We start from the raw sequence: 27730 nt of genomic DNA, 5'->3' as shown, positions 1-27730 counted from the left end.
TGCTTCATTATGTGGGCTTTAGAATTTAAAAAGAGTCGATCTGGAGAAATATAACAAAACTAACTGGAGTTTTACACACTCATGGCAATCCAAGCCTATTAGTGAGCTACAGCTGACCCACTACAGCTAACATCTATACTATAATTTTCTGTCTTTGATTAATAAGCATAGATCGCAAAACACTCCAGCATTCAAGTTAGTGTGAATAAATCAAGATGAAAATTGGCTTTACATTCGGACTGAACACATCTTAAGAGGTACGATGGCAGTTTTAAAATAACCTCTCTATTAACCCCATTCTACCCTAATCTTCCTTCTCTTTCTTCCTGTTTTTGTTGGGGTTTTCCATTGTTTGCTATAACTTATCAGTTGTATTTTGTTTGTTACTTGATTTGGAATGTCCATTTGCATGTACTCTGGAAGAACTGTTAGATGTTTAAACAGTGATTTGATACACTGATAATGTGGTGTAACTCATGAGTTATGAGCTCATGTTGTGTGATAGGCCAATGTATAGGCTTCAGTAGGTGATTGGTTCATTTTTAACAGATTGAATGGTTCAGCTGATGGAGGCTACTAACTTACAAACCTCAGTCAGATAAAGGACCAATGAGTTAGACACACTAGAGTCTAGACTAACATTTTCAACTTAACAACACGTCTGCCCCTGCACTCTTTCTGCTACTAGGGGATGGAGAGGGGGGATGGCAGGTATGGCAGGTAAACAAGGTCCATGGTCCGTGGTCTCTTGGACATCGATTTTGGAGGTCCTTGATGTGAAAAACATTGAGATTGCTCTCAAAATCTGTGTGCTGGATTTTTCTAACTTCCATTTAAATCCATCGCTCACTTTATGCTCCTCTGGGAAACAGCCGGGCAAAAAAGTTTAATAAATAAATAAGTAAGTATTAGTTATAATAGTATGCATATTTATAATATTTGTATTGTTCAACACAGGCCATATTGATAGAGACATTAAAATGAAGACAATAGAAATATATTTTTTTTACTTTGTACGGCACTTTGTAGGCAGACGTTTAACTGACGTCATTATGGAAGTCGACTTTATTACAGTCCGAAATGGTGAAGGCAGAGGCATGTTGCTGGGCACTGGCGTTGCAATGGAACGTATAATTGACTTTCACTTCTTATCAATATAAATTCTTTGCTATCGTTAATATTTTTTCCGGTCCCATGATGGTCCACCGGAAAGGGCGGGACTTCGTCTCTCAATTGTAGTGATAGTGATGGCCTACATTTCCCATCAGGCCTGCCCAGTCCGGAGTGCTGAACTGAGTAGTTTGTTACATTTGCTGTTTTATTTTCCAAAATGCAAATACTTTTTGTTAGTGTTTGTAATGTAATGTCTATGGTCTGTTCAATAAATGGTGGTTTAAATTGGTAATTTTGACTTTTGTGCTGGTTTATATATAACTCTTAATCTATTATTAGAAATGTAAATGTAATATTTATTTGCAGCATAAGGGAGTTTAAAAATGTTGATCTTTTTGGACTACTTAACCATGTCATGGTGTCCCTCCTGTTTGAAGGCTACAATAACTATTCTGTGAAGTTGCTAGACTTGACTGGTACAAGTCTGTTGGCTTGTTCAACATCAGTGTATGCAACATGCCATTGAAATATGACTAATTATATTGATAACATCATTAAGATAAGTTTGAATATATCGATGTGTAAAAATAAAGTGTCATGTATAAAGTAGGATTTCCATTACCCATTACAAGTCATACAATACATGTGACATGCAGATCGACAGTACACAAATTACTCCCTATTAACATTATATCCAAGTATTTCAAAATAAAAAGCCATTACGCTTCTGTCTGTAGGAGTACATGAATGTGAAACATGTAAAGGTTTCTAGTCAGACTGGTAGAGTTGTAACTGAGAGAATGAGACTTGTCGGTCACTGCCAAAGACATCAAGAAATCCCAGCAAGCATGCTGGTGCTGTGGGAAGCAACGCACGGGCATCGATCACCAGGACGTCCCAAACCAACATACATGGACGTACTGAGGAGAGATACAGGAGAGTGCTGGCGAGCTAGCCAGATGTATGGAGGACCGAGATAGCTGGAAGCTCCGCTGGAAAGCCCGTCTGAGGACGACCCGATGATATCAATTCCGATAGTTGTATTATCACTCTTTTTGATCCACTGCTATTCATTTTTGTTATCCTACTTATTTTATTTTAGCTGCTGCCCTATTATTGTGGTTGCTGTGGTTTCTCTCTCTCTCTTTCTCTCTCTCTCTCTCTCTCAACCCAACCGGTTGCGGCAGATAGCCGCCCACCCAGAGCCTGGTTCTGCTCTAGGTTTCTACCCGCTAAACGGGGAGTTTTTCCTGGCCACAGCGTGTTGCAATGCTCTTGGTGGGATCTCTTGTTGGGTCTTTAAACTATAGAGTACGGCCTAAGACCTGCTCTATATATAAAGTGTCTCGAGATAACTTCTGTTATGATTTGACGCTATATAAAAAGAAATTGAATTGAATTGAATTGAATTGAAATATAAAATGAACATCTCTAACCGGAGTTCTCTGCTAGTCTCATTCAGCTGCAGCACAGGTAGGTCCTCCACTGCTTCCTCACACTTTCCTTCACCGCACAGTAGAACACAAATATAAGAAACCTACAAAACAGAAACAGCATATTTGATGACACACCAAACCTTTTACAGTGTGGAGTACAGTGTCATCAGTTTGGACATACAGGTAAGGCAGGGGTGTAAAGATTAATGAAATATTATACTTAAAAGTACTGTTACTTTAGTTAAATTTAGTATAAGTAAAATTACTTCTGTAAAAATCAACTTAAAAGTATAAAGTATCTTTAAAATGTACTCAAAGTAAAAGTTACTGAGCTATTATTTAAAAGTATTATTAGAGTTGAAGAATGATTGTTACATGAGCTTTCCCATTAGATGTAGAAAGCATGTCAACAATTGTTCATATTTATAATTTGTTTGACAGTGCACATGCAATAAGTGCTAAACTTTACAGAACAAAAGTCTTCCAAGTCAATTAAAGAGCAGGAATAGTATGTGCCCTTAAAAAAACCCCGTACAAATAGCATTAGAGAAACCCTTTGTCTTTAGAACAGATGCCCTGCAATCCAAACCAACACTACTGTAAGAACCACAACATGTCTGTATCTACAACACTGGATCATCACACCAATCCAAACACTTAATTTTCTCTCTCGGCTCAATCATCTTGCTAAGTCAGAAAAACACTTACTGTATGCTGTTTCACAGAGAAACGGGTGCAACTGTTGCAGTAAGTATTAACTAAATACAAGTACACAAGTACACCATATTGTATGTTTGTTAGGGCTAGTTCAGCCTAGTTCGCTTTTCAGTGAACAAAAGTCCAGCACAGCTGAAGAGGTACTTAAACACAGCAGAGGCAGGTAAACCAGTGTTGAGTTTGACAGACAGTTTTTTCTAGTTCAATAGGTCCATCTTATCTGAGATACATGCAAGGTCTTCATCCAGCTCCCTTGTACCTTGATACCTTTTGGGCCTTATTGAAGAGAAGAAGTCCTCTTCATCTGATGAATGCATTGCTGCCTGATGTGTTGGTTCGCAGTGTTACTAACATTATTGTACCGAACGGCCACATCTTAGGTCCGCTTGTTACAAGGCATTCACAGCTTATGTAACTCAGCAGCTACAGTGGCCAGTGGTAAAATGCCCCTGCACATAATTTATCGTCGAGTAGATGGCAGTGCTGCCCTGCCCTTAACATAAACCTGCTGCTAAAGAGTGAATAGGCTGTTTCAGCTTCAGAGATGCCTGTTGCCTGTACACGGTCATGCCATTTCTCTGCTGTTAGCCAGTTTGCACTATATTGCACAATCCAATCCGTGTATTTTTTTAATCAAGCAGTTTTAATTTTTTAATATAAACACTATATACATTGCTTGTGTTATTTACATGTTTATTTTTTATCAATAATGTTAATTCTACAGAACAATGGTTTCACCAAACTGATGTGCAGAAGGAATATGGTTGTGATGGAAATAAATGTATTGGACTTGAAGACGTCTGTGTGGTTCTAATCAATCACCTGCAGTGAGTTACTAATGTAGCTGAGTCAATATGTTGGTTATGTTATTTTTATTATTTTCATTTTGTTTAGTGAACATTCTCAAAACCGGTGTGTTATACTTTATTTTGTCATCAATATCAGCGAAATTATCTGTATTGTAACTTTATTTGTGTTAACTTTGTATTGAGTGAATGAAACGGTTGTGTTTTTCATGGTTCCGGGTTACCTGTTGTAGCAGGGGGGCTTTAATTGTTGACGCACAAATCACACATAGCCAAAGCATGGACAGCTTGTGCACTGGTAAGATGTGTTGTGAGGCTCGTCCTCCTCTGGTTAAGCTAGCATGTTTAAAAGTTGTGTATTCTGGCTTAAACTGTATGCAAATGCAATGATGCATCGTTATCAATATGTTTCTGAGGTTGTCATTTGGTTTCGAACGGCCAAAATACGACTTTTACTTCTGTTAATTCCGTCGGAGTTTTTCGCTCATTTGCATATTGTCTGACTGCTGCAGGGGACTGAGAAAGAGCCTGCCACTGAGTGTGTGTGTGTGTGTTGACTGTGCCCTGTGCTGCTCCTTATAGGTGCGTTATGATGTTTAATTGTTGGTTGTATATTTTTCCTGTATAGTTAGGATGGACTGCATTAGTTAAGTAGCTTAATATGAAGATAAACTAATTATTTACAGTGCACTTTTATTTTATTTTATGAAGAAATGCTGCTATTTACATGTAAACTGGAGGGTTAGAAACCTAGTTAAAGTATTACATTTAATTTCAGGTGCTATACATTTCATTTATTGACTTTTGTTGTATTTACTGATTTCAATACACTTGTAGCTTTTGTATTTTTTTATGTTTACATATTATATTTATAACTACTCTGTTATATGTGTAATGTACAAACCACACATGGCAAAAGCATGGACAGCTTGTGCACTGGGGACTGAGAAAGAGCCTGCCACTGAGTGTGTGTGTGTTGACTGTGCCCTGTGCTGCTCCTTATAGGAAAATAAATGTGCAGATCCTGATTCCTGGTCTGAGTGGTGTCTTACAATCTACAAGCAACCATTCTACAGCTGCTACACTAATTAAGTGAATCCAGCAAAGATATAGCAGGGAAGCTGCACCTTCCTCACAAGTAGAGCCAGGCACAGCTGGATTAGGATTTTGGATGCAATGTCCCACAGCGTTCAAGTTTAGACAACATGAAGCATCTCATTGGACGTCTGAGGGACATAATAATAGACACCTGTTTTCAATTTATATATAAAGTCTATACTGTATATTGTAATTTGTTTGGTGTTCAAAACAATCAAGACTGCAGCTTTCACATTTTCACAATATGATGGTCACTCTTGTCTCTTTGTACCAATATCAGCGCCCTGCAGACCCAGAGAGCCCCGCAGAGCCCCGCAGAGCCCCACAGACCCACAGTTTTCGACGTACTCATGTGCCAGTAACAGAACCACAGTTAGACGTACGGACGGAGTTCAACAGATACATATATCCAAGATGGACGGAGATTGCAACTCTTATCAAGGCTGCCAACATTATTGAAATGATAGTCCACGTTTCTAGCCTTTTATTAAATAAAAGTTGTGTATATTATAGTAAATGAAGGATTTTTATCAGTATAAACAATCTAAAACAGCTGTATGCCTAACGTTACACACAATAGACTGTACAGTCTGTGTTACACACACACACACACACACACACACACACACACACACATACATAGATATAGAGCATACAATATGTACACTGCTCATAATTTTTGTTCAACATTGCATCACAAGATGATCTGTTATGAGACTGGAATTTAATCTTAATGGCTATCAACTATTGATTTGAGAGTATTTGATAAAAAAAACAATAATCTGTATTTGGCCAGAAACCAAGGTGTTTCAACTTTTTTGACTCCTAGTGGTAAACAATCTATGCTACTTCAATGGTAACTAGGAAATGCATTTCTTGCAGAAAACAACAACGCAATGAAATTTGTAAACAGCAGGACAATAGTGCAATGTCGCAGAGTGCAAGGGGTGCTACAATAAATATGGGATGATAAATGTAACATGTTGCTTTATATACATGAGGTTGGTGAATATGATAGTATTAATGGCATCACAAGCTAGCATTAACTTAGAGGTACAAAAGATATATCTTTTGTTGATGTAGGTATACTGTAGGTATTTTGTTTTATTTGACTACATACATGGAGAATGTGTTTAAAAGTTAGTAGTATTGATACGGTTTAGAATGAGAGGGAAACATCTGATTATGCTAATCTAACATGTTATTTACTCATTTAGTCAAATGTTATTGGCACGTTTCGTATTGTTGTTGCGTTAGTTTAAAATCTTCAAGATTTGCATCATTAAACAGCATTTATAAAATTTCAGGTCGCCTGCAGAGATTGCGGAGAAGATTATCAGGGCGCCCCTACCATCTCTGCAGGACTTCTACCACTGTCCACAGAAGAGCCTGCAACATCATCAAAGAATCCACCCAGCCCCAACACAGAATTTACACACTCATGCCCTCTGACGTGGGGGGATAGTTTTTATCCCTTAATTTTTTTTAATGAAGTGTAATTATCTCATCCATTACACTTCTGAAAGCTATTTATATATCACTGGCCCATCTAGACGATGTTAAATTAATAAATCTGTTAATTTACGCATTCACACATCAGCAATTTTTTCTTTTGCCAGCTGTCCTTCCTGCATTTGGCAGCTTCAGCTGTTACTATTAACCTAGATTATGTGTTTAACTTCTTCGTATGTGTCTGATATAGTTTGCTTTTCCTTTGTAAAATGTGCCGCTCTGCCTGTCTGTCTGCAAGTCTGTAGACTTGTCCATGTTTGGATTGGTCATATGCTGTAAACATCACCCCGTTCATGTGAAGGCGCTCATAACCAGACTGAGAAACCCTGGGTTGATTTACCGAGTTGATACAGAGGATCCTCTTTGTTAAGGTTAGCTAAGCCATATAACGAAAAGATACCCTGGGAATGTTGAACTTACTTGTAGTCAGACTCGGCATATGTATTACTGGGGATCCAAGGGAGTGCTTTGTTAAATTTGGTGCAGTTTTGACACACGACACATTCAATATTAATAAACTTAAATAAACAAGCACACAGCACTGTTCATCAGTGGCAGCGGGGCTTCAGGTGAAGGCAATCCTTTTTGTTCCTCAGTAGCGCAGCCTCTCTCTCCCCTCCTGCACTTTCCTCTGTTCTGTGTAAACCTTCGCACGTGCACATAAGCCGCCCCTACCTCACGCGCATCACACACTGCCGGGCGCCAAAGTTTCGCTGTTCCCCAAAATGAAGCGGTCTATCGCTGATTATTTTAAAAAAAAAAAATGAGGAGAGAAAGGAGGAAGCTCGTGGTGAGGGAGAAACTAACAGAGGTGCCGACTCAGACACCACCGATGATGAATGTGCAACAGGCACGGAGAGACTAGGTGACAGACAGGTGAAGAAAAAGAAGTACCACTTTCAGCCACAATGGCTAACACAGTACCCGTGGTTACGGTACGAGGGGAACGCTATGCTGTGTGTTTATTGTAGGCAATGTGGTCCGTCCGTTGCAGGCAACTCTAAACTTGTTGGTGGCTCAACACAGTTTAAGCTTGAAACTTTAAAGAAGCACAATGACAGCAAAAAGCACAAAACCTGCCAGGACCGATGCATGACCCGCAACACCTAGCCCCTCCCAACCTCTTTTCAGAGGCTAGACGACAGTAATCGCTCAACGGAGGAGAATGAACTGGTCATTAAGTTCAACACTGCCTATAATGTAGCAAAAGAGGAACTTCCGTTTACAAAATTCAAATCCCTTATGACATTAATGAAGAAGAACGGGTTGAATGTGAATCCAACCTACTCAAACGACGTAGCTTGTGTGCAGTTTATAGGAGTAATAAGATGGTGACACCAACGTCTCCACCAGAGAATGTGAAATTATCTATGCCTGTGTCATTGAGAATGGAAGACCGTCCAATATCCTGATTGGCCATAGTGAGGTTGAACACGCCCATGCAAAAGGTAAGGGGTGTGTGTGTTTTTTTGTGTGTGTGTGTGTCCCTCATTTCTGTTGCTATATAATGACAAATAATGACAATGAAAAATGCTCTATACTTAATTATAAATACCCTAATATTTAGAATTTAATTCATACATTTCAATAAATGCATTAATAAATAATATTAATCAATCAACATTTCAGTTCAAGGTAAACTTAAAAACAAATATTCCATGTGTGTCTGCTTCATTTAAGGCATTTATGCTGCAACCAAGAAAGCCTTTGCTACCCTTGGTCCAAAATGTGCCCACTGGATGGAGAAAACCGTAGCAATGGGGGCAGACGGTGCAGCTGTTAACTTGGGCCACAAAGACCCAACCCCCAGAGCTCTGGGGTCTCATTTATAACCGTTGCGTACGCACAAAACGGGGCCTGAAATGTGCGTACGCCACTTCCCACGCAATAGTTGTGATCTATAAAAACAAACTTGACGGGAGAATGTGCGCACCGGTACGGAAACTTTGACCCGTGCGTACGCACATTATGGAGGCACCGAGGCAGGGGAAACTGGAGACGCAGATGGTGAGGTGGTGAATTGAAGCCAGACTGTAGACATTAAATGTCATTATACGTATAATGATGCCTCTCACACATTTAACTTCTCTTCATACTTATATCCACTTTATCATAAACATTTAAAAGCAGTGTTATTTGTGCTATTGAGCCATAACTATTCTACAAGCACCTTACAAATGTAAAATATATCAGCCAACTCAAATCAAATTCTGCTCAATATCTCATCAGCGCTGTCTCACCATCACAGTCCCTCCACCTCCGGAGCTCAAAGGAGAGGGTCGGACTACCGACACTCGCAGTCAGCTGTGGAGCAGCTGTTGAAATCCTCATCATCGGTTGTAGAAATCCAAGATTATATCAAATAGCATTAAAGAATGGCAGAGCAGAGCGCCAATAGTTTTAATAATATCTTCTAATAGTGTGCAGATATCATCAAGTATCATATTCGTTTTCATAAAGTTGTTGTGTAAAATCGCTGCAGTGATGACGTGACTTATTAATTTATTTATGTTTTATTAGATAGGGACAGATACAGTATACATATAGACAAAATGAAGACGGCTATCCGATGCAACTATCAGACTGTCTCCAGTGCGCCACCGCGGTGCGCCACTCTGCCTCCTCCAGTCACCTCCACCCAGCACATCTTCACCAGTCACCTCCACCCAGCACATCTTCACCAGTATGGATTGTGTAAATTAACAAAGTGTAGAAATAAAGCCAGTGACAGCTCTCACACAATCGTTACTCTCCATATCCTCATTATCATTATCAGTCCTAATCATAATACAGGACAAGTTCACTATAAAAACTTAAATAATAAATAAATTGTGTTCACCTGTTAAACTTCTTTTTTCTAATGATATCCAGCGTGGTGGATTTTACTGATTGTCTTGATCATTTTGGCAAGTTGTGAATCGATGAAATCGATTGCTGTACAGATATAAACACTGCAGTGACACTGGTAACATGCTGCATGGTGCTGGTGGATATACCGGCACTGAGGACTAAATGACGTGTATAACAGAATTAAGAGGGAACGAGTGTTCAGAGACCTCCTCAACTACAAGCACCCTTGATCTCTGTGTCAGAAAAACTCCTTTTCTCGGTCTTCCTCTCGGTAGTTGCCGTGATTTACCGTAAAGATCAAACAGGCTCATTCACATGCAGAAACATTAATTAGGTGTTTTGCATGGACCATTTATGGTTGAAAGTGGGCGTGTAGAGGGCGGAATATGAGGCGGATCCACGTGCGCACATTTCCAGGTGGAGTGTGATTTATAAAGGGAACATTGCGTGCAGGTGTGCGTACGCACGGTTTATAAATCAGATTTTTTTTGGCGTACGCCATTTTCGGCTTTTGTGCGCACGTACATTTTTAGTATGGATCCTACGCACTGTTTTATAAATGAGACCCCTGGACAGTTTACAGCGGTGTATATGCACATGGACCACCTGGCAGGTGCCTCAGCCAATGCAGACATAGCTGGCAGAGCAAAGAAGGTTAGTATTGTACCATTTTGAGTTGGGCAGTATTTCATTGTTGAAATCATTTTAACTTGAGAATGAGAACTACACTGATACATTTGCAGATCAAAGCCACCATGGAGGATGGGACATTTGTGTCATTCTGCCACTTTCTGTCAGACCTTTTCTCTTCCATCAGCCGACTCAGCCTGCTGCTCCAGAGAAATGATGTAATCCTACCTCAGGTGAGGGAGACGGAGAGAGAGAAGGGAGCCAGGGGATGAAATATATTTTTGCATCTTCCCCTTAATATGTTTTTGATATGTTAGTTAAAAAAAACAAAACTGTCTTCCCACTGTTCCCAGGCTGTTAGTGGCATCAAAAGTATCCTCGCTACCATAGAAACTATGGCAGCCAGACCCAAACCTGATGGGAAGCTGTCTGCATTCCTGGCAGCCATGAAGGAGCAGCACCAACAGAAAGGAGAAGAAACTGGGAGTCGGGGATTTAAATATCAGGTACACATATGTACTGTCTATATAAATGTTTATTTCTTGTTAATAAAATGTACTTAGTGTTTTAAGTTTTTTATTCTTTACAGGAAGTCACCATTCTTAAAGGTGAAGCTGCAAAGCTGGCAGAAGGTCAACCAGTCAGCCAGTGTGCCCCCAGACTGCAAAAAGCCATTGAGCTGACCTGTCAGTCTACAGTGAAACACCCCAAGGACAGATTTAACAGCCTACTTGGTGACTTGTTGTATTTAAACATTATCAGCACACTGACATGTTTAGAGGAGAAGGCAAAGGATACACCAACAGCAAAGGCAGTGAGGTGTTTCAGTGTCTTCAACCACGACTCTTGGCCATATGATACGCTGGAGGTCCTGGACCAAGGTGTAGAAGAGGTGAAGTTATTTTTTGTGCTACATGTATAATATTTCTGTTGATATTATACCTGAAATTATGTTGATAAATACCTTGTTTTCCTTCTCATCTTGTGCCAGGAATTGGTGCAATAAAGAGCAAGCAAAAGAGGAGTTCCAAGAGAAGATAAACACGTCATTCAAAGATAAAAGTTATCTTGGACTGTGGGAAGTCATGATGACAAAAGAGCCCTACTGCTCAGACTATGCAGTATGCTCTGTTATTTTTTTAGTATATAACATGACATGACTGTAGATTTGGATAGTTGGTTTGATCATTACTTGTTTTCTTGCAGAATATCCTACACCTGGTCAGGATCATGCTGGTGCTCCCAATATCTGCAGCAGTCTGCGAGAGAGGCTTTTTGCAAAAAGGAATTAAGTCAGATGTTAGGGCAAGTCTGCACACTGATACTTTGGAAGACCTCATCAGAATCAGTTTTGAGGGAGCAGAGCTGATGGACTATGATGCCAGGCAGGATGTCAAGCAGTGGCTCTCCCAGGGAAAGAGGGTTAGGAGGCTCAACTTCAAGAGCTGGCCCCTCGGAGTTGCAGGGTTTGAAGGAATGTTGTGTTAAGTTAATTTAATGGAAGTTATGTTAATTTAAGTTAAGTGCAAACATACATTCTGTTGTTATGCTTTACTTTTAACAACATTTTTGTTAAGTTTTCTTTTGATGTTATAGAAGATGACCTATTTTGTTAATCACTGTTCGTGGCAGAGAAACTTAATATTCAGATTAAAATATTTTGTAAATATCAAGTTTCGAGGCATTGTCAATGTTTCACTGGGGTATGTAAATTAAGACAACTATTTATTAGCATGCAAGGTCATTGATTAATACCATGCTGTAACCCCAAAAAAAGTGCATGGTGGGAGTGTTGCAGCGAGTTGGAGGGGGTCTGTATTTGCATAAAGTTTAAAAAATCTCAACACAAGATTCAGCAGTGACATAGCCTATTTCTCGCCTAAAATGTTTTCAGAAGTAGATTTTGGTGGATTGTTTAGCTGGAATAGCAGAAAGTTTATGCGCAGGCCACGATGTTGTTTCTTATTTGAAAACGCGGGCAGAGAACCAGGTACCAATCAGGTGCATTCCACGACAGGGTATGTCACTGCTTGAGTGACCAGTTGAGTGGAGCAGCGCGTTCCCTAGTGTCCACTGGTGGACATATAGCGCGATGCTTCATGTTGACTGTTTAACGCCGAATTCCCACCAGAACAGCAGCAAAATGTGGCCTGCCGTGTGCTGCCATGCAATGTCTATAAAGCTGCGGCGAAGTACGGGCAAACTAAAAGTTCAGAAAAGTTTAACGCTACATTTCCACCAGATCTGGCAAGAGCGCTTGAAGACGCGCTGCTTCACTCAACTGGCCACTCAAGTGGTGACTTACCCTATCGTGGAATTAGGGATATGATGGTGGGGAAACTTTCCCACCGGTTAATAAACCTGTGACAACACCAGTGTTACTAATTACACTGGACCTTTTACAAGAAAAGATGTAGGTCAATATGTGTAGTGCGCTTACTTTGATCACCTGCTGTGACCACTCCGTCCTCCTCACGGCAACTGCCTCATTTACGTTATGGTACCCTGATAGCATTGGGTTTAAATCTGAAATATTGTCAAAAAGGTATTTTCTTCTTTTCGTTTCAACACCAAATCCTCCGCTATAATATTGTCTGTCAACTCTCTCTCATCACGTGTGTGTAAAATATGACTCCTGCTACTCTGAGCTGAGACTACCTATGGAGTGGACACTTTCACTTTATAGTGTTGATACGCCAAAATAAACTAAATGGGTTTTATTTCTGAAAAAAAAAAAAAAACGACGGTGGGTGCGGTGGGTACGTAATGTAATCGGTGTGTGCGATTCGCCGTCTCTGGAAACCCCTGAGAAACTTTTAAACTAAGCATTGTTGATCCAAAATAAAGACAGATTCAGCAACTACATGGCTTATTTCTCGCCTCAAATGTTTTCAGAAACACATTTCGGTTAACTATTTTTCGTGAAATAAGAGAAGAAAGTTTCCAAACTAGCCGCCATATTGTATTGCCATATTGGCGACTGCTTCTCCTGATTTCCATAGGATATGAATGGAAAACATTTAGACGCCCTCCCTCGCCAGATGTGGGGGAAATGCACCTTAGCAGCGAAGTGTGGCCAGAGAGGACCTGCAGCCAATTAGTAAACAGATCCTGTGACATGATGACCTAGTAAATAATTTGTTCCCGCCTGAAACACATGCACACGCCTCCCGGACGCAAAAAAAAAATTATTATTGCGGTGAGCCGCTGGCTGGTGTGAATTCGGCACTTTGGTCAGTTGTGCTGCTTGATTAGTTAGCTGTTAGCTGTATTAGCCCCGTTAGCTGTTAGTCAAACACACCACAGGTCTCTGCTGCCCACCGGCTGCTAACAGCTAACCTTAACAATCTTTCTCTTACCGACATGAGAAGACGCGCTCCATTGTAGTTAGCGCTCGGTTCAGTTTGTCATTTGCTAAGAGAGAGTTATACATACATAACGTTACATACATACACTATTGTCTTACCCTGGCATGTTAATCAAGAGAGGGACAATTCGTTCATAACCGTAGCCTTCTTCTTCTTCTGCTGCTGCTTCTTCTTCTTCTATATTTTATTTCGAAATTTCAATACAGTAGTTACATAAACAAAACTTATTATTATTATTTAGTATTTATTAGCGCTTAGCAAACTACCTTAGAGGTGGACCTGCAGCCAATCAGTAAACAGATCCTGTGACATGATGACCTAGTAAATAATTTGTTCCCGCCTGAAACACATGAACACGCCTCCCGGCTGCAAAAAAAAATTATTATTGCGGTGAGCCGCTGGCTGGTGTGAATTCAGCACTTTGGTCAGTTGTGCTGCTTGATTAGTTGGCTGTTAGCTGTATTAGCCCCGTTAGCTGTTAGTCAAACACACCACAGGTCTCTGCTGCCCACCGGCTGCTAATAGCTAACCTTAACAATCTTTCTCTTACCGACATGAGAAGACGCGCTCCATTGTAGTTAGCGCTCGGTTCAGTTTGTCATTTGCTAAGAGAGAGTTATACATACATAACGTTACATACATACGCTATTGTCTTACCCTGGCATGTTAATCAAGAGAGGGACAATTCGTTCATAACCGTAGCCTTCTTCTTCTTCTTCTGCTGCTGCTGCTGCTGCTGCTTCTTCTTCTTCTATATTTTATTTCGAAATTTCAATACAGTAGTTACATAAACAAAACTTCTTATTATTATTTAGTATTTATTGGCGCTTAGCAAACTACCTTAGAGGTGCGTTACCGCCACCCACTGGACTGGACTGTGGAGCAGTAGATGTAGTCCGCAGTCATGACTGTAAAAAACAGTCAATAAAATATGTTGTCAATAAAATGTTTTCAAAAAGTGTGACACACTGCTACCACGAGACCAAATACATAATCTCCTGACGGAGATAATAGTTAACATGTTTTTCATATCCCATTTACTATTTTAGTATGCATAAATTCACAAACAACTCTACAAATGTTTTTAATATTATAATAATTTACTGTCTTAATACAATTTGGATTGCAATATTGTAGATTTGGCCCTTATTTCTATTGGTAATAACCGTGTACTCATCAAGTTGATTGTTGTGATCTGTTGGCTTTTCTAGTAACATAACTGATAGAAATGACTGAAATTATCTTTTGAGATCAACAGTTCATACATTCCTGAATGGACACAAAGCAATACTGTATATTTTTGCATGCTGTTGTATTTTGTTTTGTACAATCCTCCAGCTCTGCTTGAATCCCCAGCAGCTGGAATGTGAATGCTCCTCCCATTTCTGCTGTAGCCTTAAAGGTGTGTTCAGACTGAATGTAACATGGAAATTAGAGGCAAAACAAAACTAAATGGATTTCCACACAATCATATGCCTATTGTTAGCGAACTACAGCTGACTCACTACAGCTAATATCTGCACTATAATGATCTATTTTTGGTTTACACTCCAGCAGTCAAGTTAGTGTGAATAAATCAAGATGAAAATTGACTTTACATTCAGTCTGAGCACATCTTAAGGGGTACAATGGTGGTTTTATTTTCCCCACCTCTATTAACACCATTCTACCCTAATCTTCCTTGTTTAACAGTGATTTGGTACACTGATAATGTGGCGTAACTCAGCTTACAACAGCTGTGTGTTCTCTTGTTTTCCTTAGATTTTTTTTAAGGTTCTTTACTCTTGAGTTATGAGCTCATGCCAGGGGATAAGCTAATGTGTAGGCTCACCACAGATTGTATCAACGCAATGTAATCATGCCCAGTGAGACTGAAGTGTTTAAGCCCAAATGTGTTTTTTACGTTTTATGGCTGGACCGCAGAGGGCCAGCCCTAAAAACGCAAAAGTCTGTCACTGAGTGAGTGAATGAGTGAGTGACTGACTGAGTGATGAAGTACAGGATTGGTCGGCCGACTGTTGGAGTTTCCTCATTGGCCGTTGCTCTTTCAAAATGAAAAGGCGGGGGGAACAGTCCTGTGTTTACGTTTTCTGGGGAGCGTGTCAACGGTTCAATGTATCATTGCTCCTCTGCTCCTCTGCCGGCTTGCCTTCACTCACACACCGCGCTCGTTCTCGCTCTTTCGCTCCACTCTCACGTGCATGCGCGCACACTACACACTTCAGAAGAGTTAGTTTAGCTCTGAGAATATCTAGTGAATATGCAGTGGACGTTTGTGCAGAAATAAATGCTGCAGCTCCTCCAGACCAAGAGAGGTTTCCCGTGTCTCGTGAAGTGACAGGGCTCTGCAGCGAGAACCGTTATCGTCTCCGACCAAAACTACGGTGTCTCCCTTGTTCCCTCCGGCCGCGGTCGGGAGGCAGAAGCAGGAAAAGCACTAGGATTAGTAGTGATTCATGGAGAGACCTTCATCTGGTCAGCCAACATTACTGCCAAGCAGGTGAAATATAGAGTGATATTGTGGTTTTAGCTGACGTGTATCGCCTCACTGTTTTGAGCGTTGCTCATTCATGTCTATGTAGGGCGAGCACAAGCGCGAGCCCGAGCAACAGGACGCTGACTTTCGTTGACTTAACAGCCACAGGTGTTGCTGTTAACAAGCAATTTCTGATTCTTACAAACAGTCCTTTTAATTGCAACAAACTTGTAAAGAATTTGTAAAAAGGCCGAATTCATGCTTTGTCAAGTCTGTCTGCAACACAACAAGCAAACAACTTTTAAAATGCTTGTTTTCTGAACGAAGTTTGGATCGATCAATGCCAGGCTATGCTAACATTGTAGCTACTCAACATAACGTCATCTAGGCATAAGTACGGCAGCGATGTTGTTGTAAACGGATCAAAAGTGTGCCGAAATAACTACATAATGATGCTGATTAGTAAAAAGTCTGAATTCATGCTTTGTCGGGTCTGTCCGCAAGACGACAAGCAAACCACTTTTAAAATGCTTGTTTTCTAAATGGAATTCGGATTGATCAGTGCCAGGCTATGCTAACATTGTAGCTGCTCCATTAACACTCCATCTAGGAATAAATACGGCAGCAACAACGTCAGTGATGACATAAACCTTAGCGAAGATGTTCTTACACACCACTTATATGATGAATGCTTTTGATACACATGCTTTAATAAAAAACTGAAATATTTTTAACTTTGCATACTGTATGTCATTCTCATACCTTTTCACCTTGTATACAATGTATAATATACTGACTAGTAAATGTTACCATTTACTATTACTGAATGTCATTTGCTTCATTATAAGTTGTCTTTCAATCAAACATTAAGATATAAGTGGAAAAAAAACTGTTCGCAAAACATAATAGACATGACCGCTGACTATTTGTGTAATAATTTAGCCACAAATTCACATACTGACCCTATACGGTCCAGCCACATACTCGGTTTTGACGAGTATTGTTAAGACTGTATTGGGTGCATGTAAATGACGGTGATTGTAGCTTACATATACAGTAAACAGCATGTTTACGTGTGATCAACCCTGTGGGACTTACATTAAATTTATTCATTCAATATAATTTCATTGAATGCTGTTCTGTCCCACTTGAGATACTCTCTGTGACCTCAACAATTAAAAGTGTTTTTTGGGGACAATTCCTTAACTTTTGTTTTTCTTTTTTTTAAAAAAGGGAATTGATGTATACTAATCAAGGACACCCTTTGGAATATCAGTGAGCAGAAAAACAATGTAGATACAGCATGAGCCATTGATAAAGGTTTGCACAGTTGTGTTATGTGTGACATGTGCTAATTAGCAACATACAGCTGAAGATGATGGGAATGTCATTCATTTTGAGGATTTTGGTCATCAGCTAAAGTATTGGACAAATTAAATTTTAGACTTGATGGCACTAGAAGAAAGAGTTATTAGCCTACAATTTATCAAGGGACCATGGATGTCCGTACAAAATTTAATCTTAATCCATCCAGTAGCTGTTGAGATATCTCAGTATGAACCAAAGTGGTAGATTGACCAAATGACAGACATTGCCATCCATGGAACTGCTGCTAGCATGGCTAAAATAAAGGTGCAGGGAGGACAGATAAGTAGATTATATGAATGCCTTAAGAATTTAAGTAGTATCCATGAATGTGATAGCAATGTATTCATCACATTTAATGCAAAGTGCTACCTGACAATATACCCATGTGCCTGGGTGTGAATCATTGTTTAGCCACGCTAGTTGCATCCTTCTAGTGATGGCAATCTTAGTCCAATACTTTAACCCATAGTGAAACTCTCAATTTGCCAATTTAAAGAAATTCATGTCTCCCATAGGATGAACCCTGGATACTTCCGCAATTCCCCTCACTTTTCAGCTACTATCAAAGTCTTCACTTTTACACTTAACACAACAATACCAACACTAATTATTTAATTACTGTCAACCTCAGCTGAGAGTAATAGTAACACTGTAACATTAGCATGCTGACACGCTAAGCGCTAGTCTTTTGCTCCAATAAATTGTGCTAAATGTGGACATAATTCCTTTTATTTGACAATTACAAAAAAGTCATTTACAGTCAAAACTGGTACACATCTGTTGTGATGTCCTGATATTGACTTGTTGACCAGTGGGTCAACATCAGTGTATGCAACGTACCATTGGGATATGACTTCTTATAACATCACTGTACGAAGGAATAGAGGTTGTTCAAGTGCAAATACAATTAAGAAAAGTATAATGTGTCATGTATAATGCAGGATTTCCATTTCCCATTACAAGTCGTGTGATAGATGTGACATGCAGATGGACGGTGCATAAATTACTCTATTAACATTACATACAAGTATTTCAAAATAAGAGCCATTAAACAGTCTGTCCTGTCCTTGGCCTGGATCAGGGCACTGGTAGGTGTCTGTACTGCCTGTTGATCTCGTTGAGGACCACATCCGTACTGGGGTCTTCGTCCGCTGTGATTGCTCTGTCTTCAAATGGGCTACCTGTAATACAGCATTTCTGCATTATTTCTATTTTTTCAATAAATACCTAAGGGGAATTATATCTAGTGGAAAAAGTGGTGGGCTCCTGGCCACTCTCAATGCAAAATTTGTTTAAATATACATTTAACTTCACCTCTTTAAAGGAGCAATATGTAGGACTGACAGCTAGCGTTTAAAATGGGTAACAGCAGTCCAAATTCAAAACATTGGAGCCGTGGCCCGTCCGCTCTTCTGGTGTGAATGTTAGCAGTTAGCGCACGTTTTCGCAATTTGAGGGTTACCTTCCAGACACGACCGCATTAGCCTGGCCAGCAGTAGTATTCTGAATCACTTCACCGGCTGTGTGTCTCAAATACTCGCTGCCTTGATAACCAGCTGCACACGGACCACAGAGAAATGCGCCAAGGCTTTTCAGGTCGGGTAGAATCTAACGTCATGCTATCTTTGTTGATCCAGTTCGTTTGCTTGCTTACATGGCTGCAGAAGGCTGTTTGGGTATTGAAATAGGCAGCGGACAAGATCACTCTATGTTCTAGAACACTGTCAGGCACATATTTCAGAATGAAAGCCTTGTGTTAACAAATGAAGGAATTCTGTCCACAGAAAAAAACGCTTGAGGGCTTAAATTTCGAAATGAAAGCAGGACGTGTTGATTTAAGCCCCATACTTTATCAATTCATGGAGCTCTCCAAGTCACTGCATGTTCCACAGCACTGACTGCTCATATTTCAAAATAAAAGCCTTATATTAACAAATGAAGGAATTCTGTCCATAGAAAAAAAAGCTTGATGGATTTTATTTTGAAATTAAAGCAGGAAGTGTTGATTTAAAAATAAGTCTTTATTTTTTTTCATCTCCGTAACATATTCTACAGATGTCTAGACATCGAAACTTTAGTAATCTTGCTGGTATGATGTCAATATACAGTCTATAGATACCTTTCACTGTCTGTTGTTGCTGTGAGACGCACGCAGCACGCGTCAAACGTAGGCGAGACCTCTATTCTCTAGAAGAGACGCATGTGTGATGCACGTCTCACGCGGGCAGTGTGGCTGCTCTAACCTGTCAACAGGGACGCCGAAATAAAAAACAACAGGTAACGCAGCCGCCACGCGCTCCTGACGTTCCCTATGTGGATGAGGCTTAAGAGTCTAAATTTGTTATGAGTGTCTAAACATCTCAAAGTCAGGTGGCTGTGACTCTCACAATCACGATGGCAGACTTCACTTACCAATGCCACTAATCTGCTCTGAAGAGTCACTGACGAGGAAAGAGGAGGAGCTGGATGAGTTGTTGGACTTGGAGGACTTTGAGGAATGAAGAGATGTTAGTCCGGTCACTGATGCCTTCACTGTCTTCTGTGTTGCAGTGCGGCTCCATTCTGTGACAAGAAATTCCACAAGATGAAATGTAACATAATCATTGATGTGTCATTAATTACCATCATATGAATATGTTACTTTGAAGGAACATGTGTCCATATTCAAAGGAATCAGAAACTAAATAGAGGAGTACATGAGTGTGAAACATGTAAAGTGAAAATCTCTAACCTGAGTTCTCTGCTAGCCTCATTCTGCCGCAGCACAGGTAGGTCCTCCACTGCTTCCTCACATTCTCCTTCACCGCACAGAAGAACACGAATATAAAGAAACCTACAAAACAGAAACAGCATTTATATGTATATTACATACATACTGCAGTGCATACACATTAGTTTAAGTTTGTTGTATTACCGGTAAATCATTTCACAGTTGGCTGGACTTGCAGTTTTGCAACATGCTGCTAAATAGAGTGCTACAGGAATTAGTCATTAAACCCGGAAATGAGTTAGCATTTTACACTTCTGGTTCCCTCGTCTGGAAGTCAATGGTTTTTTTTTAATGGGTTTTTAGTTAGATGCCTGAAATAAGGTCTGTGGTTAACACAAGCTTAAGAGACTTTAAAGTTTTGTTCTTGGATATAAAATACATCAGTAAATATCCCACTCGTGAATTTTGAAGCTTTTACATGTCTTAAAAATGGCGGTTGCTAACAAGTGGATAAATGAGATGACTGAACGTCATCACGCCGACTCGTCCGCCATTACATCCTCGTTGTGTATACTCGCCCTAATGCGACGGTGGTGTATTTTGTTTATAGCCTAACGTTAGCTTTGTACTTCTGGCGATTGCATTTACATTCCAAAAATCATGAAAGTGGTGTTCATTTGTGAAGAATATCTTGCTGAACAAAACGTGTAAGTATCATAAACGTGTGTTTGCCGCTTATTTTCTGCAATAATCCAAAACCTAAATTAAATTTCCGTTGGCTTTTTGTCGAGGGAACCCAGGGCGATGCTAACTTCCTGGTTGGCCTACAAAAAGACGTCATCCCTGGAGCACTCTATACCACATAACTTTATATGACACACTTTGTTAGTGGGAGTCCACTTGCACAAGGTGTTTACATTTTTGGTCTACTTTTTGTGTGAAAGTTAAGCGCTACAAGACTGAAATCTTATTAAAGGATAATACGGGTTCATTACAACTTGGGTCTTGTTATTGTAGTTTTGACCATCACTCCTATGCATAATTACAATATTGAACTCACCAAGTTAATTACTGAGATTAGACATTGCGACGACGTTAGTAAAAGGAAACATCTGGGCCCCCGAGCTCTAACCTGGCTGACCCAATTCTATACCAGGATAATACAGTCAAACTCAATCCCAAAGAAATGGCGGTCAGCAAAAGTAATTGCCATACCAAAACCTGGTAAAGACCACAAACTACCAGCAAGCTACCGCCCAATCTCTCTACTCTGCGTCCCTTTCAAAATCCTAGAACGCCTTATACTACAACGCATATCTCCAGGAGTAGAAGAGATTCTTTGCGTAGACCAGGCCGGTTTCCGCAAGGGCCGCAGCACAGGAGAACAAGTACTGGCCCTAACCACCTTCATCGAAAATGGTTTCGAGCGCAAACTGAAGACAGGAACAGTATTCCTCGACCTCACAGCTGCCTACGATACTGTTTGGCACAAAGGCCTCCTGCTAAAACTCACAAAAGCACTCCCTGCCTGGGCAACAGCAACAATTAAAACTCTGCTAACTAACCGGAGGTTCAGAGTTCACCTTGGACAGAATAAGAGTGCATGGAGAAAACAGTCAAACGGGCTCCCACAAGGGTCAGTCCTCGCCCCAACCCTGTTTAACCTTTACACAAATGACCTACCCACCACTAAATCCCGTAAATTCATCTACGCTGATGACATCTGTCTGGCAACCCAAGCACCAGACTTTGACTCTCTGGAACAGGTGCTCACGGAAGACCTCGCAAAGCTGGACCAGTACTGCAAAACCTGGCGCCTAAAACCAAGCCCCGCTAAAACAGTCTCCAGTGTATTCCACCTCAACAACGCAAAAGCTGCTTCAGAGCTAAATATCCAACTCAGCGGACTTAAGCTGAAACACGCCCTCAACCCAACTTACCTGGGAGTGACACTTGACAGGACCCTATCCTTCAAGGAACACCTGAAAGGAACGGCAGCTAAGGTGAAGACTAGAAACAACCTGCTCTGTAAGCTCGCTGGCTCAAAATGGGGGGCAGCAGCCCCCACATTGCGCACCTCGGCACTGGCCCTTGCTTACTCTGCAGCAGAATACTGTGCCCGTTTGGTCCAGGTCACCCCATACACACCATGTGGACACCCAGCTCAACACAACCATGCGAATCATAAGCGGGACTATTCGTTCAACACCACTCCCCTGGCTCCCTGTCCTATCCAATATAACCCCCCCACATATCCGGCGAGTAGCATCTACTCAAAGGATGCTTCAAAAGGTCGAAGACTCTCCCCATCTACCAATCCATGCAGACATCTGCAACCCACCCACTGCCCGTCTTCCATCTAGACGACCAATATGGAAGAATACCCCACCAGCCGACTTCACCACCCAATCAGCATCTGTCAAACAAACATCTGGTGTCAGACCCCACCCTACAGGTCCCTGGCACCAACCTGCCAAGGATACAGTGGTCAACTCTTAATAGATTCAGGTCCGGACATGGCCCCTGCTTGGCCAGCCTTCACAAATGGGGCAGCAGCCCAAGCCCATTGTGTGCCTGTGGAGAGGTGCAAACAATGGAACACATCTGTAGTGGCATTCCTTCTGAATCCCAAAAATAAGCCACAAACGAGCTGTAGGCACAGTAACTTCAGTCTGACGCGAATGACAGGAGATGTAATCCAGTTTAAAACGTTTACTGAGAAAAGTTAAATATTACATAGTGTCACACGGTAGAAAAACTATGTGCTCCCGTGTCTAACGCAGCTCTCTGCCTCCTAACTCTAATGCACACTCACTCTCTCACTATATTAAAGGGAGTCTAAATTATCAAAATAAAATATACATGCATTTGTCTCTTTACCTTTTTAAACATTATCTAAGTCATTTACAATAACTATAAATTATTAATTTTAACTTATATTCACACATTGTGGCTCTTACATATCCGGCCCCTAATGGTTAAGCGGAAAGATTAAGCAATTACAAAATAACTCAAATACTAAGAGCCATCAAACTGAAACAATTATCAACTAACTCAAATACGTAATTTCTCATAAATAGACTGCAATTAACATTTTTAAACTCTTAATTATCAGTCCTTTTCTTCACATTTCTTCATCATGTGGTCCTCTTGTGTTTACATTGCTTCTTGCAGCAAGCACAGTTTATTTATAGGTCTCTCCAGGGTGCTGGTTTTGGTCTGCAGCTTCACCCTGCGTACTGTTCCACTGGAGTCTGGTATTGTTTGGATAATTCTTCCCATTATCCATGTGTTTCGTGGGAACGAACTGTCGACTACAAGCACCACATCTCCAGGCTTGAAGTTTCTTTTCAGTTTTGTCCACTTCTGGCGCTCCTGGAGTAGGGGCAAGTATTCACGAGTCCATCTGGTCCAAAATAAATCAGCAAGATATTGTACTTGCCTCCGTCTCCTAGCATACTGATCATCTTTGTTGAAAGTTCCAGGTGGCATGTTGGGCTGTACTTTCATCAGCAGCAAATGGTTGGGTGTCAAGGGCTCTAGATCACATGGATCATCTGATGGGCTTGTGATCGGTCGATCATTGATTATGCTTTCAACCTCACACAACAGAGTTTGAAGACTGTCGTCTGTGAGGGTCTGTTCTTTCACCAGGGCGTTAAGGATCCTCCGTACAGTACGGATTTGCCGCTCCCAAACCCCTCCTTGATGGGAGGCTGCTGGGCTGTTGAAAATCCATTTTATGCCCTTCTTCTGCATAGCCTTTTCAATTTGTGACTGGTTCGGGTTTTCAATGGCCTCTCGCAACTCCTTTTCTGCACCAACAAAATTTGTGCCGTTATCAGAGCGCATGATGGTGATCTGGCCTCTTCTGCTTATGAAACGGCGCAAAGCGTTGATGCAAGAGCTGGTGTCGAGACTGTCTGCTACCTCTATATGCACTGCCCTGATGGTGAGGCAGGTAAACATTACACCATACCTTTTTACAGTGCTCCGGCCCCGTTTGACATCAAAGGGTCCAAAGAAATCAACGCCTACGTTGGTAAAAGGCGGCTTATCTGGTAAGAGTCGATCTTCTGGCAGGTTTGCCATCTTTTGTTCTCCAACTCGGCCTCGGAGTCTCCTACAGACCGTGCATTCTGATATAAGCTTCCTGATGGCTGAGTTTGCTTGAGGAATCCAAATTTTTTGTCTTAGCTGCGACAACATGTAGTTGCGTCCGCAGTGTCCAATTTTTTCATGAACATCAGTCAAGATGAGAGTGGCTACTCTGGAGTGTTTTGAGAGAATTGCTGGGTGTTTTGCATCCTCTGGCATGGAAGATCTGTCCAGCCTTCCTCCAACTCTCAAGATGCCATCTTGTAAAATGGGGTCAAGCTTGTACAGCTGACTATTTCTCTTGACAGACACATTACTGTGGAGAGCCTTCACTTCATCAGGAAACCACTGAGCTTGACTGTGTCGGATGATCTCCGTTTCTGCAGCCATTAGCTGTTTCTTTTCCATAGCAGATTTGTACTTTTCAATGTGCTGTTGCACAAGTACCCTCTGTCTCTCTGTATCTTTTTCAGACTGACTGATGGAGAGTTGTAACTCTTTTCTTTTGTTTTTCAGTTCAGTCAATGTTTCCTTGGCTCTCAAAATCCATGCAACTGCTCGTTTTAGTCGGTCCCAACTTGAGTAGTACTGAAGCAATTTGTTCACAGGATCAGACTTTTCTTCAGCTGTGATGGTATTCACTGTGATGTTCTTGACCTCTGGGTCATTTTGCAGATTTTGAGTCGCATTATCTGGTCTCTGTGGCTATTCACTTTCTGATTGTAACAGAAACTGTGGTCCATTTATCCATGTTTCTCCTTGTATCAGGCTCTTAACTTTCATGCCTCTGGTGGCTTGATCAGCAGGATTCTGTGATGTTCTGACATACCTCCACTGTGATGGTTTGGTAGCCTCACGTATGAGCGTAATCCTGTTTGCCACAAATGTTTTGAAGCGAGCCGTCTCGCTGTCGATGTACTTAAGAACCGTTGTACTGTCGGTCCAGAAAATGGACTGTTGAAGTGGTACTTGCATTTCTTCTTGCAACATCTTGTCCACTTTCACTGCGACGACTGCTGCGGTTAACTCGAGTCTTGGAATAGTGACTTGTTTTAATGGAGCCACTCTAGACTTCCCCATCACGAAGGAACAATGGGTTCTGCCTTGCTCATTTACCAACACCAGGTATGATGCTGTGCCATAGGCATTCTCACTTGCATCAGAAAAATTATGCAATCGTGCTTCGACTGTGCGCCCAAATCCGATAGGCTTAACACATCTGTTAATGCTGAAGTCTGAGAGGTGGGTGAGATCTTCCAACCATTTACACCATTGTTCGGCTTGCCTGCCACTGATTTCTTCATCCCATCCTTGCTTTTCTTTGCACAGGTCCCTCAAAAGAAGCTTGGCATGAAGTACAAGTGGCGCCAGGAAGCCAAGAGGGTCGTAGATGGCGTTTACAACAGAAAGGATACCTCTTCTAGTCAGTGGCTTGTCCTGCAGCTTGATGCTGTGTGCGAATGTATCATTTTCTGTGCACCACTGTACACCAAGGGCTCGTTCAGTGGGTAAGACATCATGTGTGAGATCAAGGTCTTTCAGCTCACTGGCTCGGTGCTCTGTGGGTATGGATGACAATACCTTTCTGCTATTGCTTACCTATTTTGTGAGGTTAAAGCCTCCCTCAGCACACAAGTCTCGAAGGTTCTTTGCCAAGGCAACTGCTTCTTCTTCTGTAGGTGAAGATTTTAGACAGTCGTCTACGTAGAAATTTCGCAGAACTGTTTCAACAGCTTCTGGATCTGCAGTGTCTCTTCTATCCTCTGCTGTTCTCCATAAAGCATAAGAAGCAACACTAGGAGATGAAGTCGCTCCAAAAAGGTGCACTGCCATCCGATACTCTTTCATCGGTGCATCTAGGTTGCCGTCCGGCCACCACAGAAATCGCAGTAGGTTGGCATCTGCTTCTGGAACTCTCACCTGGTAGAACATTGATTCAATGTCTGCCATCATCGCCACTGAATCTTCACGAAACCTCAGTAAAGCACCAATGGTGAGGTCAGGTCCCTGCATTAGCTGACCATTCAGCGACACATCCTGAAATGAAGCTGTGCAGTCAAAGACCACACGAATTTTCTTTTTCTTCGGGTGGTACACCCCGTGGTGTGGGACGTACCAGACCCTGTTGTCATCGCAGTTAAGCTGTTCTTGAGGAACTTCAACAGCGTAGCCTTTATCAAGTATGCTCTCCATGAAGCCTTTGTAGTCTTCAAGAAACACATCATTCTTTTGCAGTTTTCTCCTGAGACTAGCAGCTCGCTGTTCTGCCACACAACGGTTGTTTGGCAACTTAGCTTCTTCGTTCCTCAGTGGAAGCCCTATGCAATAATGTCCATCCACAAACTTTGTTGTCTTTTCCACTGACAACATAAACTGTTTGTCTTCCTGAGACATCTCTTCCTTGTCATCATAATGACGCTCTGGAAAGTCTGTGTTGTACTGTTGGACCAGTAGCTGTTCTATTTCCACCACTGAGATTCGGTTGACACTGTAATGAGCTGTCTTATCCTTGGAAATTATGTTCTCGTTCTTTAAAGGTCCACTCACCATCCAGCCCAAGACAGTCTTCACGGCGTAGGGCCCGTCATCTTGACTATTGATTATGTGCCACGGCTCCATTGCCTTTGGGTTGTTGGCTCCTATGAGAAGGCCCACATCAGCGTCAATGTGTGGTAAGATTACTTCGCTCAGATATGGCCACTTTTCTAATTGTTGTTGACTGGGAATGTTTTCTTTTTGAACAGGGATGTTGCTGTGTGTGAAGACCTTTGGTAACTGAATGTACTTTGTGTCCTCTAGGTCACACACTTCCAGGTCAGAAAGCACGTTACTGTTAATCTGCTTCTGTCCACCAGGTTCATCTTGGCCCATTGTGCTCAACAATATCTGAGTCGGTTTTCCTTTCACGTTCAGTTTCTTTCGGAGCTCCTCCGTACAGAACGTGGCGGTACTTCCAGGGTCCATGAAAGCATATGTCTCTATAGACCGTCCACTCTTACGGGATCTCACTTTCACTGGCACAATCGATAACATACATTCAGTCTCTCCGGCCCCAGTGTAGCCAACTATTTCCTGCGTAACTGGCTTCTGAGCTCCTGAGACCTCTTCCTTTATAGTGCAGACATCATGTGTTGGAACAGATGTATTTTTATATGTTTCTCTCTCTAAATGAAGAAGGTCTGGATGTCTCTGTGAGCACTGTTTGCAAACCATTCTCCTCTTGCAGGTCCTACTGAGATGGCCTTGTGTTAAACATCCAAAGCATAGTCCCTTTAACTTTAGAAACTCAACACGCTCACCGTGTGTCAGCTCTTTAATCTTGAAGCAGGACTCCAACGTGTGATTCTTTTGACAGAAAAGACATGGTGTTTCAAAGGCATTAGCTGCTTTTACTGTGCTAGCCTGCTTCACTGTTGTATCTGGTCTTTTCCTCTCCACTGACACGTTGGTTGCGAAGCTGCTTCCTCTCATTCCACTTTTGAAAGGTTTTTCTTTTTCTTTGGCTTTGCCGGCTGTTGATATGCGGCTGTCTTGTAGTTCTCCAAAGA

General features: G+C 41.4%; 1 protein-coding gene and 1 long non-coding RNA gene across 2 annotated transcripts in view; one reads left to right on the top strand and one right to left on the bottom strand.

The window, feature by feature from the left end:
• Nucleotides 1-8495: 8495 nt before the first annotated feature.
• On the top strand, nt 8496-11937 carry LOC141753194 (uncharacterized). Its single transcript, XR_012590412.1, has 5 exons — nt 8496-10186; nt 10276-10395; nt 10516-11054; nt 11154-11283; nt 11369-11937. It is a non-coding gene; the product is annotated as an uncharacterized LOC141753194 (long non-coding RNA).
• A 6150-nt stretch (nt 11938-18087) lies between these two features.
• Nucleotides 18088-27730, bottom strand: part of LOC141753345 (uncharacterized) — a 35406-nt gene continuing 25763 nt past the window's right edge. The window contains exons 28-30 of the mRNA XM_074611917.1: nt 20106-20207; nt 19787-19936; nt 18088-18555 (exon numbers count right to left, since the gene is read on the bottom strand). Of these exons, the coding sequence (XP_074468018.1) occupies nt 18452-18555; nt 19787-19936; nt 20106-20207 (356 nt within the window). The 3' untranslated portion in view covers nt 18088-18451. The remainder of the gene's footprint in view (nt 18556-19786; nt 19937-20105; nt 20208-27730) is intronic.

The sequence above is a fragment of the Sebastes fasciatus genome, chromosome 16 (assembly GCF_043250625.1).
Source record: "Sebastes fasciatus isolate fSebFas1 chromosome 16, fSebFas1.pri, whole genome shotgun sequence".
In the NCBI taxonomy this organism is placed as follows: domain Eukaryota; kingdom Metazoa; phylum Chordata; class Actinopteri; order Perciformes; family Sebastidae; genus Sebastes; species Sebastes fasciatus.
Note: the sequence above shows the minus strand (reverse complement) of the source record. Positions and strands in the feature narration are given on the sequence as shown.